At 41.9% G+C, this 20298-nt stretch overlaps 4 protein-coding genes across 4 annotated transcripts; all 4 read right to left on the reverse strand.

Annotated features, from left to right (window-relative positions):
* Positions 1–1347: 1347 nt before the first annotated feature.
* On the reverse strand, positions 1348–1844 carry ERG26 (erg26, C-3 sterol dehydrogenase; the record flags this gene model as incomplete). Its single annotated transcript, XM_064825464.1, has 2 exons — positions 1348–1743; positions 1815–1844. The coding sequence occupies 2 exons, from the start codon at positions 1842–1844 to the stop codon at positions 1348–1350; spliced, it is 426 nt and encodes a 141-aa protein (XP_064676682.1).
* Positions 1845–14772: 12928 nt separating this feature from the next.
* On the reverse strand, positions 14773–15474 carry rpb3 (RNA polymerase II subunit 3; the record flags this gene model as incomplete). The annotated part of the gene is made up of 1 exon (XM_064825465.1): positions 14773–15474. The coding sequence occupies one exon, from the start codon at positions 15472–15474 to the stop codon at positions 14773–14775; it is 702 nt and encodes a 233-aa protein (XP_064676683.1).
* A 269-nt stretch (positions 15475–15743) lies between these two features.
* On the reverse strand, positions 15744–18524 carry ATC70_006187 (uncharacterized protein; the record flags this gene model as incomplete). Its single annotated transcript, XM_064825466.1, has 1 exon — positions 15744–18524. One exon carries the CDS (start codon positions 18522–18524, stop codon positions 15744–15746), a length of 2781 nt encoding a protein of 926 aa, XP_064676684.1.
* Positions 18525–18721: 197 nt separating this feature from the next.
* On the reverse strand, positions 18722–20028 carry ATC70_006188 (uncharacterized protein; the record flags this gene model as incomplete). The annotated part of the gene is made up of 2 exons (XM_064825467.1): positions 18722–19647; positions 19788–20028. The coding sequence occupies 2 exons, from the start codon at positions 20026–20028 to the stop codon at positions 18722–18724; spliced, it is 1167 nt and encodes a 388-aa protein (XP_064676685.1).
* Positions 20029–20298: the final 270 nt, after the last annotated feature.

Below are 20298 nucleotides of genomic sequence, written 5' to 3' on the forward strand. Positions count from 1 at the left end.
GAACTCTCTTGGGTTTGGTGGTAATATCAGATGTTGATTGGCAAAGGTAGCAACCATTTGTCTTGTTAGTGTGACGAAGCCAAACACGGACACAGAAAGTGTAATGAGATGGATGGTTGTGTGCTGTGTCCATTTTGAAATATGCTGGTCTTGTTTTTCTGCTAATGCGATACTGTGTACACTGGAGGATCATTGAAGGTGGATTTCAACAAAGCTATAACTTCAAAGGTTTCAAATCGGCTCAACATCTCTTGATGAGTCACCAAGCCTTTCGACTAACTGTTGTCCTTTGTATCAATGTATGGCTACTATGCTTAGATGCACCTGAATTCTTGATCACGGCCATACGAAGGAGGCTAGGGTGTTTCGTGTTTGCTGCTGATCAAGTAGTTCAATCAATGCCTCTATTAAGCTTAAATCAATCACTTTGGAGCTACCAATACCCACGATAAAAGTACGCAAATTGACAATAGAGCTATATCAATGCTTTGTTGAAGGCTGTATCATCTTTTGTAAGGTGTCATATGCCATGTGTTGATAAGGTCCTACAAGCCACTGCTTCTGCTTTTTCGTTGTTGGTGGACTTGGATTTTGACAAAATGCTAAGCAAGCTGCATGATGTACACTTGGGAGTGAATCTACGCTAGACGTTCTTTGTATTCTCTAACGACTAATACTAATGCCGATGTTATTGCTGCTGCTGTAATAAATGATGATTGCACGCCATCGCTTGCAAACCGCGGTTATCCAGCGTGCTTTGTGGTTGATGTTGTGATGAGGGTTTCGTAAAAAAAAAGGAGCAGCTGGTTGCTCTGTCATTGAGGTAATGCGCATTGTCGCTTTCATCTCTTCTCGTGTTGTTAAGGGCCTGCTTGTCAGTGTCTATTGCAATGTTATCACTTTTATCTACAGTGAATTAATGTCTTGACTGTGTGGTTTGGCGTCAGTCCCGGTGGCTAGTTTGTGAAAGATAACTGAATTGGATGCAATTCGGTGCAATAAGCCTTGTCCTTACTCAAACAAAGAGTGGATACACCTTGAGTAATTTTCAATTAGCACTTCAGTTTGATATAACGCATTCACCAATAATGCAAGATGGCCTTGACGATCCAGACATGAATAACGATTTGACGGTGAAAGCATAAATCTTGAGACGAAGACAAAGTAAGGCAACTTGAGCATAACAGTATAGGGTTGCATTTGATACAGCTGAGACGAGTGATACAAATTAGGTGTGAATTGCTATTAATGATTATGTTATAGATATTGATGTTGTTGTTACTTGCGGAAAAGAAGAAAAGGGAAAGACAGCAGAAAGAGAATGATGAACCTTGAGATTGGCAGACATTAGACGTAATCAAGGTAATCAACATACTTGTGGTCTGCCGCTCTACAAGGCTCATCGTCGGCCTCAAACAGGTACGTAACCACGTCTTTGTGGAAACGTACCCGCCGAGAACCCCTCTCGTTGCCAGCAGACTCTTTCTCCACAGGAACTGTATCACCGAAAGAGTTGCTTCCATCCCCCACTGAAGGTAATTCGGATAAAGATGACTGAGGTAATGACGGATTGGAAGAGGAGGGAGGTGCAACTGGAGGAGTAAGATGAGAGGAGATAGATGGCTCCCCTTGAAGGACAAGAGTAGTATCCTGTCTCTTCAAAGGTCGCTCATCCAACTCATCATCTGCCGACTTTCTCTTTCTACTGCTGCGGATGCTAGTGGTAGAGGAGGAAGTAGAGAACTAGGCATGAATGTTCATATGTCAGTACGAAATATTGCTTCGCGGTAGTTGTCTTGTGTCATGGTACTTACATTGTATTCGTAGCCAGAGCGTAATAACATTTTAGCAATAATTATTTAAACGAGAGCAAAAGGTAAAGAAATAAAATCTACTGCATGAATTCACTTTTATACCTGCATTTGCCTTCAAAGAATAGTGGTCTAGGTTCTTTTTTTCATAGCAATACGCGTCAATAAAGCATGGCAGAATGAGATGCTACTTTTCCTCGTGTATTCTACAGTTAATTTGAGACATCACCAAAAGTGAAGCAACTCTCAATTATCATTTCCCGTAGAGTTAGAAGCAAACGTAGTGCTTAGTATCCTTCCCTTCAATTTTGCAACAACGCTTTTCATAACAAAAAGTTTTACATTTTCCTATACCTGTGTAACAAAAGTCATCATACGATCACGGAGGGATTCAGCCTTACTAAACTTGCCATGGCGCTGGGCATCATCAACTCGACTTGGCCAAAGATGTGTACAAACAACTGTTTCATAGACACGCATAAATGTGTACGTACCAGCATTGCAAATTGCATGCATATCAGAAGTACCTTTGCAACTAGGGTGGAATCTACAGACAGTTCTTATGGATACTGTGTAGTGTCTGTTGAATAGCACTGAGCAAGTCCACACATAGCATCTGACGCAATCAATCTCTATAGAACTGGACACCTTGGGCAGGATCATTATATCCCTGAATAGATGAACTTGCCGTAGAAATTTGGCAAGAGGTCAATGTCTGCATTTAGAGATATGTTATCATACTGGACCAGAAGGAGAAGATAGACAAGCAGATAGTAGGCAAGGCGTACATGAAGATTAAACCCCTGAAAGAAAAGCTTACTGACATGAGCGACAGTAGACAAAATAATTATCCTAGTACCTTCGATGAAAGAGCATTCACTGACATTACACACCGCTTTAATAGTGTAATGCAATAACCTTTTTCACTTCAGAAGTCTGACTCATTTAGGATGCAACGTATATATACAACTTCTTGGTAGATGAATCATCTGTCAAAGGGTATAATCGAATCAAAACATATGTAATTTCAGTCATCGCATGCTTGCATATATCCAATATAGTTGTAAACACTCGCACTCAATACCTTTATTATGTCTGAAGAATCTAGTATTGAACAATATTGCATTATGCTGTGTTCTAAGCTCTTAATCTACAGTATATTCAAGAACTAGTAGCCTTAGAAGGCAAGATAAAAAAAAATATTGTGCAGCAAAAGACTGTAAGCATCATCAAATATTCTTTTATTGTAGCCTTCTTACTTCTTCAATGATGCATAGGAAGCTTTCATAACTGTGAATTTAGCACTTCTCGAGTGCTTACGTCTTCCTCAGCAAAAGCAACATTTATACAGGTAAGCGGCACACTTGCATGACCTCTTACTACTCAAAAATACGCAAAACACAGCGAGATTCGATTTATTTGAGCATTGATTTATTGCGTTTAAAACCGCTGCAGGCAAATGAAATAGTACCAAACAACTGCTCCCATCTTGCACTCACTTTCTGCCACGTTTGATCGATTCTTTTTGGGGCCAAAGAAAAAATATTGCTAAAAAACTATGAAGGGTACCTCATGAAAATCATTAAAAACAAAGCGACCGCTTTTTTTATCCCAAAAATGAAGACTTTCACTATGGAATACGAGTGTTTATGCTTCGGGTGGCTCTCTACATTCACTTCGCTTCGGTGAGAGCCAAACTGCACAGCGGCAGCTCGTGCTACCGATTGCCGTTACGTATCTTGTCAAAATACTGCTACTTTCATTTTGACCCTCCACTTACACATGGAAGCCCTTCATATAATCTATGGATCTGATTCTTATGTGATACTCTACACCCATATACATGTAGTTATTTCATATACGGGCAAGTATCATACAGATATTATTCTTTTTTAGTCAAGAGTGTGCCTAATACAGCAAAATATGAGTGCATTTGAGCTGCGTTTTCTCGTTTTAGATGGTCAGAATAGCACCAAACAATTGCTCTTATCTGGCAGTTACTTGCTGACACTATTGCTCAACTTTTTGGGGACCAAAAAAACATGGCCAAAAATTGACCAAAAAGCATGAAGTACCCCTCATGATTTTCATCGAAAATCAAACAATCGCGTTTTTGACCTTGATAATGAAGACTTTTACTATGGTATGTATTACATCAATTTTTTTTTTTTTTTTTTTTTTTTTTTTTACATTGGCTTAGACTATTGCGCTTCGCATCTATGTGGGAAAAAAAGAACCGAATTCATCTCTTAATGATTACACTGCAAAAGAGAATTCCTGTCGTATAGCACAAGATCCCAACTACCAAATGTTGAAATTAATTCGACCCGATACTTCCTCGAGAGAAAAATACCACAGGTAAACAAACCAACGACTTCCTCGGAAGAAGGAGTTGGCCATGCTTGCTAGATGCCTGAAACACTGTATCTTATTGAGCTCCCGTATGTGCAACCAAGCAAAAGTATGCAATTTATTTGTAAAGTGGTTTTTGATTTGGTATCACACAAATGCGAATAATAAAAGTACATCATTTTCGAGTTGGCGTGGGTCATGACAGAGGGCTTGTAGCTATCAAATCAAGGGTGCTTTGGATGATTCTGCCGTCAATTGACGGTTTTGGCGCTTTCCACGTCTGTAAAATTGAAATTTTGATGAGATTACACCGTGATCATTCTTAATTTTATGGAGTAACGTAATATAGCTCCCATCTTTGGATGCTTTGCCAAAGAACAATACCGATTCAAAAGGTGCCAGCTGTTTTAGACCATCGATAGTGAATCATCCACTGAAGCCTTCTGTAAAAGTGTTGATTTACTTTGAAATATGCCAGTGCCAGCAATGAGTATTCTGTAGTGGGTCAAAGCGCTTCAGTTTGTTGGTATCCACAATGATTACCCGTCCATTAGTCTAAGCATACAAACATAACCATGTAAGTTTCATCTTGACATTGTATGCAATGTTTATTTAGGAATGACTTACATCCAGTTCACTGTTATCGTTCTTTTCAGGCAGTATGAGACCAAGAGAGAGATTTTTCCAAAGTATATAGTAATGTTTTTTGCTTCTGTTGATTTTAACTAGAAGTAGAAACAAAAGGTGAGTTATGGGTAAGAAGCGTCTGACGAGCGATATTTACCTTGATGCTGCATAATAAATAATTTTATTATACATAGTACCTCTTAAAGAAGGCGTTTGATCATCTTGATCCTGGTTTGATGCATTTTCGAATAATCAGCTACTACTTGCGAACTATTCTTCTCGATTCTGTATCGTTCCCTGGTTGGTTTTTTGTGTTTCTGTGATGCTGCTGGGTTGAACGTACAAGATAGAGCCCATTCCAGTGCCTTTTTTTCCCTATACTACCCAGTACAGGCTGTTGATTTGCATTGTCATTGAGATGTTTATCCTGAATGTTGCTACGCATTTTGAAGGTTTTGCTAGCAATTAGTGAGTCGAGGATAACCAAATGGTGTACCTGGAATAAGCAAATGGCCAGTTCCAGAGAAAGAGTTTAGTTCAAGAGCCAGTATATATATACAAGCAGGCATGAGCTAGCCACAATGAGAGAGTTTTTGTATATAATGCACCGTAGGTTTTGGAGGTCAGTTTACATTTCACACAGTCTTGACAAGGTACTGATATTGGAACACTTGAAGATGGCAGGAGGCAGAATATTAAAGCTTGACAGCAGGCAGCGACTTCTCTTTCATTTCCTGGCTGAATCAGACTGTCGATTGGCAATACTAGCAACGTTTCTCCTCTTGTTTAGCGCGACAAACCCAAACACGGTCAAAAAGATAGAATGATAGACTGAGAGAACGGCTGTATGTTGTGTTTGTTCTGAGATGTATCTTTGTTGGATTTATAATAATACACTGCTGTGTATTCTGGAGAGTCATTGAGGGCGGATTCCAATGTTGTCACTTCTTCAAAGGTGTCGAATCGACTCAGAATCTTTTGCAGACAATCTACCAACTTCTTTTGCACATTGTTGCCGTATGGGGGCTTGTTCAATGCTTCGTTTTATAAAAATTCAAGTGTGTCGTCGTTGCTAATGCTTGTAAAATAGTTCCATAACGTCTTCATCAGGCCCAAGTTGCCTATTTCGAAGCTGTCGATGATAATGCTAGAGTCACAGAAGTGCTGAGAGAGTCGTATCAATACTTTTTCAGAGGCTGAAACATATTTTGAAGGCGCCAGATATCGTGCTTGAACTTGAGAATGTCTTTCAAACTACTGCCAGTGCTATCTTTTTTTTTTTTTTTTTTTTTTTTTTTTTTTTGTGAGCTTTGCTTTTGATAACGTGCTGAGCAAGCTGTATGCTGTATTCGCAAATGAATTGAAGATTGATTCCCTTTTCATACTTTGGCTGTGACAATTGATGATTGTGCATCATGGCTTGCAATAAATGGCTATTTAATATACATGGTTGTCGATGCTGTATTAAAAGTTGATAGAAGAGGGTCAGTCAGCTGCTTTGCTATTGCCGTTGTTGTTATATATCATCTCACGTTGACTTACTTATCTGTGTCTGTTATAATGCTACTACCGTTATCTACAGCGATGGTACCTTGACTGGATCGCGTTTCTAGTTAATCTGCTGGTATTTGTTACGATGGCCCAGGCACAGTGATAATTGTCGTTCCCTTTGTTAAGCAGCTGTAAGATAGGTTTGACTTTGTGCATTACATTTTCTCTCTTACCAGAATGGATACATCTTGAGCAGCTTTTTGATCAACAAGTTTGCTGTTGTTGTTGCTGTTGTTGCTGTTGCTGTTGCTGTTGTTGCTGTTGCTGTTGCTGTTGCTGTTGCTGTTGCTGTTGTTGTTGTTGTTGTTACTTGCGGAAAAGAAGAAAAGGGAAAGACAGCAGAAAGAGAATGATGAACCTTGAGATTGGCAGACATTAGACGTAATCAAGGTAATCAACATACTTGTGGTCTGCCGCTCTACAAGGCTCATCGTCGGCCTCAAACAGGTACGTAACCACGTCTTTGTGGAAACGTACCCGCCGAGAACCCCTCTCGTTGCCAGCAGACTCTTTCTCCACAGGAACTGTATCACCGAAAGAGTTGCTTCCATCCCCCACTGAAGGTAATTCGGATAAAGATGACTGAGGTAATGACGGATTGGAAGAGGAGGGAGGTGCAACTGGAGGAGTAAGATGAGAGGAGATAGATGGCTCCCCTTGAAGGACAAGAGTAGTATCCTGTCTCTTCAAAGGTCGCTCATCCAACTCATCATCTGCCGACTTTCTCTTTCTACTGCTGCGGATGCTAGTGGTAGAGGAGGAAGTAGAGAACTAGGCATGAATGTTCATATGTCAGTACGAAATATTGCTTCGCGGTAGTTGTCTTGTGTCATGGTACTTACATTGTATTCGTAGCCAGAGCGTAATAACATTTTAGCAATAATTATTTAAACGAGAGCAAAAGGTAAAGAAATAAAATCTACTGCATGAATTCACTTTTATACCTGCATTTGCCTTCAAAGAATAGTGGTCTAGGTTCTTTTTTTCATAGCAATACGCGTCAATAAAGCATGGCAGAATGAGATGCTACTTTTCCTCGTGTATTCTACAGTTAATTTGAGACATCACCAAAAGTGAAGCAACTCTCAATTATCATTTCCCGTAGAGTTAGAAGCAAACGTAGTGCTTAGTATCCTTCCCTTCAATTTTGCAACAACGCTTTTCATAACAAAAAGTTTTACATTTTCCTATACCTGTGTAACAAAAGTCATCATACGATCACGGAGGGATTCAGCCTTACTAAACTTGCCATGGCGCTGGGCATCATCAACTCGACTTGGCCAAAGATGTGTACAAACAACTGTTTCATAGACACGCATAAATGTGTACGTACCAGCATTGCAAATTGCATGCATATCAGAAGTACCTTTGCAACTAGGGTGGAATCTACAGACAGTTCTTATGGATACTGTGTAGTGTCTGTTGAATAGCACTGAGCAAGTCCACACATAGCATCTGACGCAATCAATCTCTATAGAACTGGACACCTTGGGCAGGATCATTATATCCCTGAATAGATGAACTTGCCGTAGAAATTTGGCAAGAGGTCAATGTCTGCATTTAGAGATATGTTATCATACTGGACCAGAAGGAGAAGATAGACAAGCAGATAGTAGGCAAGGCGTACATGAAGATTAAACCCCTGAAAGAAAAGCTTACTGACATGAGCGACAGTAGACAAAATAATTATCCTAGTACCTTCGATGAAAGAGCATTCACTGACATTACACACCGCTTTAATAGTGTAATGCAATAACCTTTTTCACTTCAGAAGTCTGACTCATTTAGGATGCAACGTATATATACAACTTCTTGGTAGATGAATCATCTGTCAAAGGGTATAATCGAATCAAAACATATGTAATTTCAGTCATCGCATGCTTGCATATATCCAATATAGTTGTAAACACTCGCACTCAATACCTTTATTATGTCTGAAGAATCTAGTATTGAACAATATTGCATTATGCTGTGTTCTAAGCTCTTAATCTACAGTATATTCAAGAACTAGTAGCCTTAGAAGGCAAGATAAAAAAAAATATTGTGCAGCAAAAGACTGTAAGCATCATCAAATATTCTTTTATTGTAGCCTTCTTACTTCTTCAATGATGCATAGGAAGCTTTCATAACTGTGAATTTAGCACTTCTCGAGTGCTTACGTCTTCCTCAGCAAAAGCAACATTTATACAGGTAAGCGGCACACTTGCATGACCTCTTACTACTCAAAAATACGCAAAACACAGCGAGATTCGATTTATTTGAGCATTGATTTATTGCGTTTAAAACCGCTGCAGGCAAATGAAATAGTACCAAACAACTGCTCCCATCTTGCACTCACTTTCTGCCACGTTTGATCGATTCTTTTTGGGGCCAAAGAAAAAATATTGCTAAAAAACTATGAAGGGTACCTCATGAAAATCATTAAAAACAAAGCGACCGCTTTTTTTATCCCAAAAATGAAGACTTTCACTATGGAATACGAGTGTTTATGCTTCGGGTGGCTCTCTACATTCACTTCGCTTCGGTGAGAGCCAAACTGCACAGCGGCAGCTCGTGCTACCGATTGCCGTTACGTATCTTGTCAAAATACTGCTACTTTCATTTTGACCCTCCACTTACACATGGAAGCCCTTCATATAATCTATGGATCTGATTCTTATGTGATACTCTACACCCATATACATGTAGTTATTTCATATACGGGCAAGTATCATACAGATATTATTCTTTTTTAGTCAAGAGTGTGCCTAATACAGCAAAATATGAGTGCATTTGAGCTGCGTTTTCTCGTTTTAGATGGTCAGAATAGCACCAAACAATTGCTCTTATCTGGCAGTTACTTGCTGACACTATTGCTCAACTTTTTGGGGACCAAAAAAACATGGCCAAAAATTGACCAAAAAGCATGAAGTACCCCTCATGATTTTCATCGAAAATCAAACAATCGCGTTTTTGACCTTGATAATGAAGACTTTTACTATGGTATGTATTACATCAATTTTTTTTTTTTTTTTTTTTTTTTTTTTTACATTGGCTTAGACTATTGCGCTTCGCATCTATGTGGGAAAAAAAGAACCGAATTCATCTCTTAATGATTACACTGCAAAAGAGAATTCCTGTCGTATAGCACAAGATCCCAACTACCAAATGTTGAAATTAATTCGACCCGATACTTCCTCGAGAGAAAAATACCACAGGTAAACAAACCAACGACTTCCTCGGAAGAAGGAGTTGGCCATGCTTGCTAGATGCCTGAAACACTGTATCTTATTGAGCTCCCGTATGTGCAACCAAGCAAAAGTATGCAATTTATTTGTAAAGTGGTTTTTGATTTGGTATCACACAAATGCGAATAATAAAAGTACATCATTTTCGAGTTGGCGTGGGTCATGACAGAGGGCTTGTAGCTATCAAATCAAGGGTGCTTTGGATGATTCTGCCGTCAATTGACGGTTTTGGCGCTTTCCACGTCTGTAAAATTGAAATTTTGATGAGATTACACCGTGATCATTCTTAATTTTATGGAGTAACGTAATATAGCTCCCATCTTTGGATGCTTTGCCAAAGAACAATACCGATTCAAAAGGTGCCAGCTGTTTTAGACCATCGATAGTGAATCATCCACTGAAGCCTTCTGTAAAAGTGTTGATTTACTTTGAAATATGCCAGTGCCAGCAATGAGTATTCTGTAGTGGGTCAAAGCGCTTCAGTTTGTTGGTATCCACAATGATTACCCGTCCATTAGTCTAAGCATACAAACATAACCATGTAAGTTTCATCTTGACATTGTATGCAATGTTTATTTAGGAATGACTTACATCCAGTTCACTGTTATCGTTCTTTTCAGGCAGTATGAGACCAAGAGAGAGATTTTTCCAAAGTATATAGTAATGTTTTTTGCTTCTGTTGATTTTAACTAGAAGTAGAAACAAAAGGTGAGTTATGGGTAAGAAGCGTCTGACGAGCGATATTTACCTTGATGCTGCATAATAAATAATTTTATTATACATAGTACCTCTTAAAGAAGGCGTTTGATCATCTTGATCCTGGTTTGATGCATTTTCGAATAATCAGCTACTACTTGCGAACTATTCTTCTCGATTCTGTATCGTTCCCTGGTTGGTTTTTTGTGTTTCTGTGATGCTGCTGGGTTGAACGTACAAGATAGAGCCCATTCCAGTGCCTTTTTTTCCCTATACTACCCAGTACAGGCTGTTGATTTGCATTGTCATTGAGATGTTTATCCTGAATGTTGCTACGCATTTTGAAGGTTTTGCTAGCAATTAGTGAGTCGAGGATAACCAAATGGTGTACCTGGAATAAGCAAATGGCCAGTTCCAGAGAAAGAGTTTAGTTCAAGAGCCAGTATATATATACAAGCAGGCATGAGCTAGCCACAATGAGAGAGTTTTTGTATATAATGCACCGTAGGTTTTGGAGGTCAGTTTACATTTCACACAGTCTTGACAAGGTACTGATATTGGAACACTTGAAGATGGCAGGAGGCAGAATATTAAAGCTTGACAGCAGGCAGCGACTTCTCTTTCATTTCCTGGCTGAATCAGACTGTCGATTGGCAATACTAGCAACGTTTCTCCTCTTGTTTAGCGCGACAAACCCAAACACGGTCAAAAAGATAGAATGATAGACTGAGAGAACGGCTGTATGTTGTGTTTGTTCTGAGATGTATCTTTGTTGGATTTATAATAATACACTGCTGTGTATTCTGGAGAGTCATTGAGGGCGGATTCCAATGTTGTCACTTCTTCAAAGGTGTCGAATCGACTCAGAATCTTTTGCAGACAATCTACCAACTTCTTTTGCACATTGTTGCCGTATGGGGGCTTGTTCAATGCTTCGTTTTATAAAAATTCAAGTGTGTCGTCGTTGCTAATGCTTGTAAAATAGTTCCATAACGTCTTCATCAGGCCCAAGTTGCCTATTTCGAAGCTGTCGATGATAATGCTAGAGTCACAGAAGTGCTGAGAGAGTCGTATCAATACTTTTTCAGAGGCTGAAACATATTTTGAAGGCGCCAGATATCGTGCTTGAACTTGAGAATGTCTTTCAAACTACTGCCAGTGCTATCTTTTTTTTTTTTTTTTTTTTTTTTTTTTTTTTGTGAGCTTTGCTTTTGATAACGTGCTGAGCAAGCTGTATGCTGTATTCGCAAATGAATTGAAGATTGATTCCCTTTTCATACTTTGGCTGTGACAATTGATGATTGTGCATCATGGCTTGCAATAAATGGCTATTTAATATACATGGTTGTCGATGCTGTATTAAAAGTTGATAGAAGAGGGTCAGTCAGCTGCTTTGCTATTGCCGTTGTTGTTATATATCATCTCACGTTGACTTACTTATCTGTGTCTGTTATAATGCTACTACCGTTATCTACAGCGATGGTACCTTGACTGGATCGCGTTTCTAGTTAATCTGCTGGTATTTGTTACGATGGCCCAGGCACAGTGATAATTGTCGTTCCCTTTGTTAAGCAGCTGTAAGATAGGTTTGACTTTGTGCATTACATTTTCTCTCTTACCAGAATGGATACATCTTGAGCAGCTTTTTGATCAACAAGTTTGCTGTTGTTGTTGCTGTTGTTGCTGTTGCTGTTGCTGTTGTTGCTGTTGCTGTTGCTGTTGCTGTTGCTGTTGCTGTTGTTGTTGTTGTTGTTACTTGCGGAAAAGAAGAAAAGGGAAAGACAGCAGAAAGAGAATGATGAACCTTGAGATTGGCAGACATTAGACGTAATCAAGGTAATCAACATACTTGTGGTCTGCCGCTCTACAAGGCTCATCGTCGGCCTCAAACAGGTACGTAACCACGTCTTTGTGGAAACGTACCCGCCGAGAACCCCTCTCGTTGCCAGCAGACTCTTTCTCCACAGGAACTGTATCACCGAAAGAGTTGCTTCCATCCCCCACTGAAGGTAATTCGGATAAAGATGACTGAGGTAATGACGGATTGGAAGAGGAGGGAGGTGCAACTGGAGGAGTAAGATGAGAGGAGATAGATGGCTCCCCTTGAAGGACAAGAGTAGTATCCTGTCTCTTCAAAGGTCGCTCATCCAACTCATCATCTGCCGACTTTCTCTTTCTACTGCTGCGGATGCTAGTGGTAGAGGAGGAAGTAGAGAACTAGGCATGAATGTTCATATGTCAGTACGAAATATTGCTTCGCGGTAGTTGTCTTGTGTCATGGTACTTACATTGTATTCGTAGCCAGAGCGTAATAACATTTTAGCAATAATTATTTAAACGAGAGCAAAAGGTAAAGAAATAAAATCTACTGCATGAATTCACTTTTATACCTGCATTTGCCTTCAAAGAATAGTGGTCTAGGTTCTTTTTTTCATAGCAATACGCGTCAATAAAGCATGGCAGAATGAGATGCTACTTTTCCTCGTGTATTCTACAGTTAATTTGAGACATCACCAAAAGTGAAGCAACTCTCAATTATCATTTCCCGTAGAGTTAGAAGCAAACGTAGTGCTTAGTATCCTTCCCTTCAATTTTGCAACAACGCTTTTCATAACAAAAAGTTTTACATTTTCCTATACCTGTGTAACAAAAGTCATCATACGATCACGGAGGGATTCAGCCTTACTAAACTTGCCATGGCGCTGGGCATCATCAACTCGACTTGGCCAAAGATGTGTACAAACAACTGTTTCATAGACACGCATAAATGTGTACGTACCAGCATTGCAAATTGCATGCATATCAGAAGTACCTTTGCAACTAGGGTGGAATCTACAGACAGTTCTTATGGATACTGTGTAGTGTCTGTTGAATAGCACTGAGCAAGTCCACACATAGCATCTGACGCAATCAATCTCTATAGAACTGGACACCTTGGGCAGGATCATTATATCCCTGAATAGATGAACTTGCCGTAGAAATTTGGCAAGAGGTCAATGTCTGCATTTAGAGATATGTTATCATACTGGACCAGAAGGAGAAGATAGACAAGCAGATAGTAGGCAAGGCGTACATGAAGATTAAACCCCTGAAAGAAAAGCTTACTGACATGAGCGACAGTAGACAAAATAATTATCCTAGTACCTTCGATGAAAGAGCATTCACTGACATTACACACCGCTTTAATAGTGTAATGCAATAACCTTTTTCACTTCAGAAGTCTGACTCATTTAGGATGCAACGTATATATACAACTTCTTGGTAGATGAATCATCTGTCAAAGGGTATAATCGAATCAAAACATATGTAATTTCAGTCATCGCATGCTTGCATATATCCAATATAGTTGTAAACACTCGCACTCAATACCTTTATTATGTCTGAAGAATCTAGTATTGAACAATATTGCATTATGCTGTGTTCTAAGCTCTTAATCTACAGTATATTCAAGAACTAGTAGCCTTAGAAGGCAAGATAAAAAAAAATATTGTGCAGCAAAAGACTGTAAGCATCATCAAATATTCTTTTATTGTAGCCTTCTTACTTCTTCAATGATGCATAGGAAGCTTTCATAACTGTGAATTTAGCACTTCTCGAGTGCTTACGTCTTCCTCAGCAAAAGCAACATTTATACAGGTAAGCGGCACACTTGCATGACCTCTTACTACTCAAAAATACGCAAAACACAGCGAGATTCGATTTATTTGAGCATTGATTTATTGCGTTTAAAACCGCTGCAGGCAAATGAAATAGTACCAAACAACTGCTCCCATCTTGCACTCACTTTCTGCCACGTTTGATCGATTCTTTTTGGGGCCAAAGAAAAAATATTGCTAAAAAACTATGAAGGGTACCTCATGAAAATCATTAAAAACAAAGCGACCGCTTTTTTTATCCCAAAAATGAAGACTTTCACTATGGAATACGAGTGTTTATGCTTCGGGTGGCTCTCTACATTCACTTCGCTTCGGTGAGAGCCAAACTGCACAGCGGCAGCTCGTGCTACCGATTGCCGTTACGTATCTTGTCAAAATACTGCTACTTTCATTTTGACCCTCCACTTACACATGGAAGCCCTTCATATAATCTATGGATCTGATTCTTATGTGATACTCTACACCCATATACATGTAGTTATTTCATATACGGGCAAGTATCATACAGATATTATTCTTTTTTAGTCAAGAGTGTGCCTAATACAGCAAAATATGAGTGCATTTGAGCTGCGTTTTCTCGTTTTAGATGGTCAGAATAGCACCAAACAATTGCTCTTATCTGGCAGTTACTTGCTGACACTATTGCTCAACTTTTTGGGGACCAAAAAAACATGGCCAAAAATTGACCAAAAAGCATGAAGTACCCCTCATGATTTTCATCGAAAATCAAACAATCGCGTTTTTGACCTTGATAATGAAGACTTTTACTATGGTATGTATTACATCAATTTTTTTTTTTGTATTTAAATGTGTTTTTTATTAAAAACTAGACAGTATGGTACTATTTAGTATTTACATGTCTACGAAAGAGGAAATTAACTTGGCGTTATCGGCAAGAAAAGACGAGAAAACTGCTCGAGTAAGCCATGATTTACCATCAAGGGTGCAGCCCCAATGATGTTGCCACACGCAAGAGAAGGCAGCGCCAAGAAGTTCCAAGATGGAGATGTCTAGAGGATGGTTGTCCTGGCCATGAAGGGTAGTCAGCCCAAGCCAAATGGCAGCGTCAGTAGGGAACTTAGGAGTAAGACCGAGATGGGAGGCTACCTCATACCAGAAAAGGGACTTACTACTGCAGCCGATGACCATGTGGTATTCATCTTCAGGCGCCTCCTGGCATACCTTACAAAGAGGGGAAGGATACTTCACAACGTTGATGGAGTGCAGGCGAGCCTGAACCGAGAGGTGGCCATGCAGCAGACGCCACCATGGCGTAAAAGCCTTGGCGGGAAGGCAGAGGGACCAAAAATCACGCCAGAGGCGGGGTGGAAGCAAGAGATGTGGTGGGCGATATCGAGGAGGATGGGCTGGGTCACGAAGCATATTAAATGAGGGGTGCCATAAACGTTGCAGCGCACCGAGCGTGATTTTGTCCACTGTAGCTTTTGAGCACGGACCAGTGATGATGTACCAGTGCGAAAAGCTAGGAGCGGAAGGAGAGGTGGTTGTCGAGCTCTCCAGCATGACGGTACGCTCTTGGTCGGTGAATGCCATGACCGATCTGAGAGAATCAGGAATGATCCACACAGGAGGACCCTCAAAAGGGCACAGAGCATTGAACAGATGTTGCAAGGTTGCGGTATTGCGAGGGCGTAAGCAAGCCAAGATGTTGGTGTCTGGTAGCACGCTCAAGAGGCTGGCAATCAGCCTGTGCGGGGGTAGTTTGTCACTAGTTCTCGTCAAGTTCGCTGTTGGCGAAAGGGAACAGACTTGTAGCCAAGGTAGATCAAGGAGCCACCAAGACGGCCACTCCGGAGAAGGAGTTAGTGGAGACAAACGAGTGAGTAATCGAGCCAGATGCTCCAGATGGGGCATTTTCTCAAACGAGGCCAGTAGTTACGAGGATACAGCAGTAACGGAAGAGCAGTGGCATGACCTGAGTATACGTGGAAAGTATACAGTAGCCAGGGAGAGAGAAAATCGGTCGGGGAGCGAGGTAGAAGCAGCCGTTTGACATAAATGAGGTGCAAAGCGAGATGCTGATTCTTAATGTCGACCAGGCCGAGACCACCATGTTTGCGCGGAAGGCAGAGAGAATCCCATGCCACAACCGGCCAAAACGAGACAATATATTGACGCACAATGCGCTGGATCTCCTCCAGCCACTTACTGGGTACCACAACCACACGAAGAATATGCCACAGACGAGACAGAAGAAGGGAGTTTGCCACCAAACCTTTGCCACGTATGGAGAGCTGTCGCTTCGTGAGCGAATTGCATTGACGCTGCACCTTCACTGTGATAGTATCCAGGAAATGAGCCAACTGTACATCGGTATGGTACAGAGGGTAGCCGAGATATCTCACAGAGCCAGTTGAAGATTCATCGTGCCATACAACGTTGGATGAGTCCGCCAAGTGTTTCCAATCGTCATGAGGCTTGCCAGACAGCGACACCAGCACGGTTTTCTCCAAATTGACCTTGGCATTGGACGCTTTGCCATAGAGTAACAAGAGCGACAAAAGCACAGGCCATTCAGCCGGAGACGTCAGAAAGACTTCCAAATCATCAGCATAACTAAGCATTTTGACTCGTGGAGGGCTCGTTGGAGCTCTCAGAAGGACATGATCAGTCTGTGGCTCAATTGGAGCGGAAGCAACCGAAATTTGACGTGCCAAAGTCGAGCGTTTGTCCGTAGACATAGCCACACCACGTAAGTCTGCACAAGCCAAGATGGTTCTGAGGAAAGGCTCAAATGCGAGATTGAACAGTAGGGGCGAGAGCGGATCGCCCTGCCGTAGACCACGTCGTTGTTCAATAGGAGCACCCAGCCATCCATTAATGGATAAAGAGATGCGAGTGTCAAAGAACAGGCCCGAGATACTGTTCACCAAGGATGCAGGAAAACCAAACTGATGAAGCACCATCGTCAGATACGTAGGGTTTACACGATCATAAGCTTTCTCCTGATCCAAAAGCACAGCAACATTGGAATCATTGGGAGCAGCGGCACGGAGATTGTTCATCAACGTCTGGTTGAGCCAGGCGTTGTCCGAGATCAAACGGTGAGGCATAAAGCCAGTTTGATACGGGGTGATCAGCTGAGAGAGAACACGCTTAAATCTGTTGGCGAGCAATTTGGTGAACCACTTGGCATCGCTATTGATCAATGACAGAGGGCACCAGTTCTTGAGCAGCTCGGGATCTCCCTTCTTGAAAAGAAGCACCATCCTCGTCTGTTTCCAGGAGTCTGGGAAGATTCCACGCAGTGCGTCAGTCAATACTTGTTGTAGAAGAAGCAGAACAGGAGGGAATTTGTCACACAAATATCGATAGACCTCGAACGGAAGGCCATCTAAACCAGGAGACTTGTTCTTGGGTGTATGGTCAAGCAACCCTAAGACACTGTCTGTAGAGGGTGGTTCGATGAGCCTATCCGCCTCGGCATCTTGTAGCTTGGCATCCTCAGGGATATTCTCCAAAAGAGAGTTCACTGCCGCCAGATCAATGGTATCAGGGGTGTACAGCACTTGGTAGAATGATCGAGCTTCTTGAAGAATCTCACCCATATCCGTCAATCTTTCACCTGTACTAGCCCTTTTCAAGGATTGAATTGTCTGTTGAGCCTCACGATCCTTGATCACACCATAGAAGTACTTGTTATTCTGTTCACCCATCTCTAGCCAGCGAGTGGCCGAACGCAGCATCGCTTGGCGAGTATCATCAAGAATCTTCTGTTCAATCAGTTGCTCTAGTTTCTTGACCCGAGCCGTCTCCGCCTGGTCACCAAGCAGCTGTTCTCGTTTACGCTGAAGACGAGAGACTCTAGCTTTAAAACGAGCCTTCTGGCCTTTAGTGAACTGTTGGGCACAGTACTTGATGATGGATTTGAGCGACTCCCACTTCTCCTGGACAGACCGTACACCCAGACCCCGAGACTCAGCACCAGAGACACCTGGATCGCCCACAACCTCCTCATAGTAATCAGAAGCCAAGAAGAGTTCCACTGTTTTATCCAGAAGAGCTTGGAATTCCCTGTTCTCAAGCAAGTATGGATTAAAACGCCAGCTGCCAGGACCCATCTTCACGCCAGAGGTGACCAGATCAATAGTTAGAAGACTGTGATCTGTCCATGCCGGAGGGATGTGATGAATCTGAGCATTGAGCACACGAGCTGCCATACGAGGAGGCGCAAAAATGTAATCAATGATGGAACCTGCACAAGGGAGAGTCATAGTACCTCTTGGGAAACAGTTAAGAAAATGTGTATTTAACCATTCGACAAAGGGTTTGATTTTTGAGCCACGAGCTTCACCCGCATCATGCAAATGGATATTGAAATCCCCAAGCAAAATCCACTGGGAGTCGAGCATATCAGACCAAAAGGGCATGGCCATTAGCTCTGGCAGGAAAGCATGGCAACTGGCTGCCTGTGCTGGCATGTACACGTTAGCCACTTGGCAGATGACTTGGTGAGCGTCCTTGACAGAGGCAGTGATACAGCGTTCGTCACGAGAGATGACAGTGTCCGTGAGCTCTAGGCCGGGTTTTAGGCAGATGATGGCACAGTGTTTGGAGATGACAAAAGCAAACCGAGGAAACATATAGGAAAAAGTACACACATTATCATCAGTGAGATGCTCTTGTTGACGATAATGCGAAACCTCCTGCAGACATAGAATATCAAGCTGAAGGTTTTTGGAGCGTAAGAAGGAAGTAAATTCCCTCTGTGTTGATTTAGAGGAACCCTTAAAGATGCTCCGGGCATTAAGGGTACCTATACGCAATGATTTTTGTATCATTAAGCCCTATGGGCGGCATGATACACTGGAGTCTGCGACATGGACGTCGAGCTCATAGAATGACGGCGGAGAGGGAGCACATCAGACTGAAAACCATTGAGAGAGGAAACGCTGGCGACACTTGCCTGAGAATCCACATGCATGTACAAAGACGAAGCTAGTGGAGCATGCTTGGAAGCATCGCTACCATGAGGAGTGCGTTGCAGGGTCTTGGGATCGACTTCCATTGCGGACGACTCGGCATTACTGATCTGGCTGCCATGAGAAGCGGTTGACTGGCTGGCTGTGATTTGGCGTTGCAGTTGTTGCGCTACATGATCATGGATGGTGTGGGTGGCTCCACGGCGCTTCTTGCGTTCTCCATCATTGGGACGGCGTTGAGTTTCGACAGTATTGTTCTCCTCATTGGCCTTCTTACTCGACTCGTACTCCTCGAGGGCATCCTCAAACGTGGTTTCCTCCTCGCGACAGAACCTGGCGGTGTGACCCAGCTTACGACACTTGAAGCATTGGCGTTTGGCCAGGACAGGGCAGGCATCACGGATGTGGCCACTCTGGCGGCAGAAATGGCACACGGGTGGTGCACCGCGGTAGGTGGCAGGCACATAGACGTCCCAAGCTGACAGATACATCATTCTGCTTAATGGTTGAATGTCATATTCCTTGCCCTCTGCATTCCTGTAGTTGACAGTAGTGTCGATCAAAAAGCTGATATGACCCTCAAAGAAACCGTCGATGGTGTATTTCTTGATCTGGTACACTTTACCATAGAACTTGAGGGACTTCTGCAGATCCTCCACGAAAGTCTCCATATCTGTCATGCGGACAATTGTCATCTGAGCATGAGTGAGTCTCCCTTCACTGTTGTCCTTGGCGGCAGTAGCCTTGAATACAATGTTCTGATAAGTGATGCCCTGCCTGCTGGCTAGCTTGGCATCCTCGAGGCGATCAAACTTTGCTTCCAATAAGAGATCTCCATTTGCCTTCTGGTGGTACAGACTCAAAGGGCGAAATTGGACCAGGGGGGGGATATTTGCTCCTTGATAAGGCGATAGGCTGCAGTACGATGATCAAATGTTTTGTTTGGGAACGCAAACAAAACAGATCCAGGTGTCAAGGCCTGTTGGAGGATGACGGCCGCCTTGCGAGTAAGAACCTCGGCTTTCAAATCGTCATGTTCGTAGAGACCTTCAGGGACCAGTTTGAATTTGTCATCTTTGGCTCGTTGTGGTTGAGCATTGATGACCTTCTTGGAGTGGCCTCGAGAGAGAACCTGGAACCAAGAAAGGTCTGTGGTGGTAGCCATGAGTGGTGGTAGTGGAACGGTAGTGGTAGGAATGTGTTTGATGTGATTTAAGCAGTGGCGTAATTTTCACCTTAGGGGTAGTGATGGTTACGCGAAAGAGCCTTTGTATTACATCAAAATGTTTCTATCGATCTAACGTAACCCCTAAAATCATCTTTGTGGGACTTTGATATGTAAAATTTCGACTTTTTGACCAGAAACCTCTTTTCATATTTTCATAAATTCTTCAATAGCTTTATTCAAAATATCTATCTTACTTGGTACCATTGG

Source organism: Mucor velutinosus (assembly GCF_035048745.1).
Source record: "Mucor velutinosus strain NIH1002 chromosome Unknown tig00001545, whole genome shotgun sequence".
NCBI classification, from domain to species: Eukaryota; Fungi; Mucoromycota; class Mucoromycetes; order Mucorales; family Mucoraceae; genus Mucor; species Mucor velutinosus.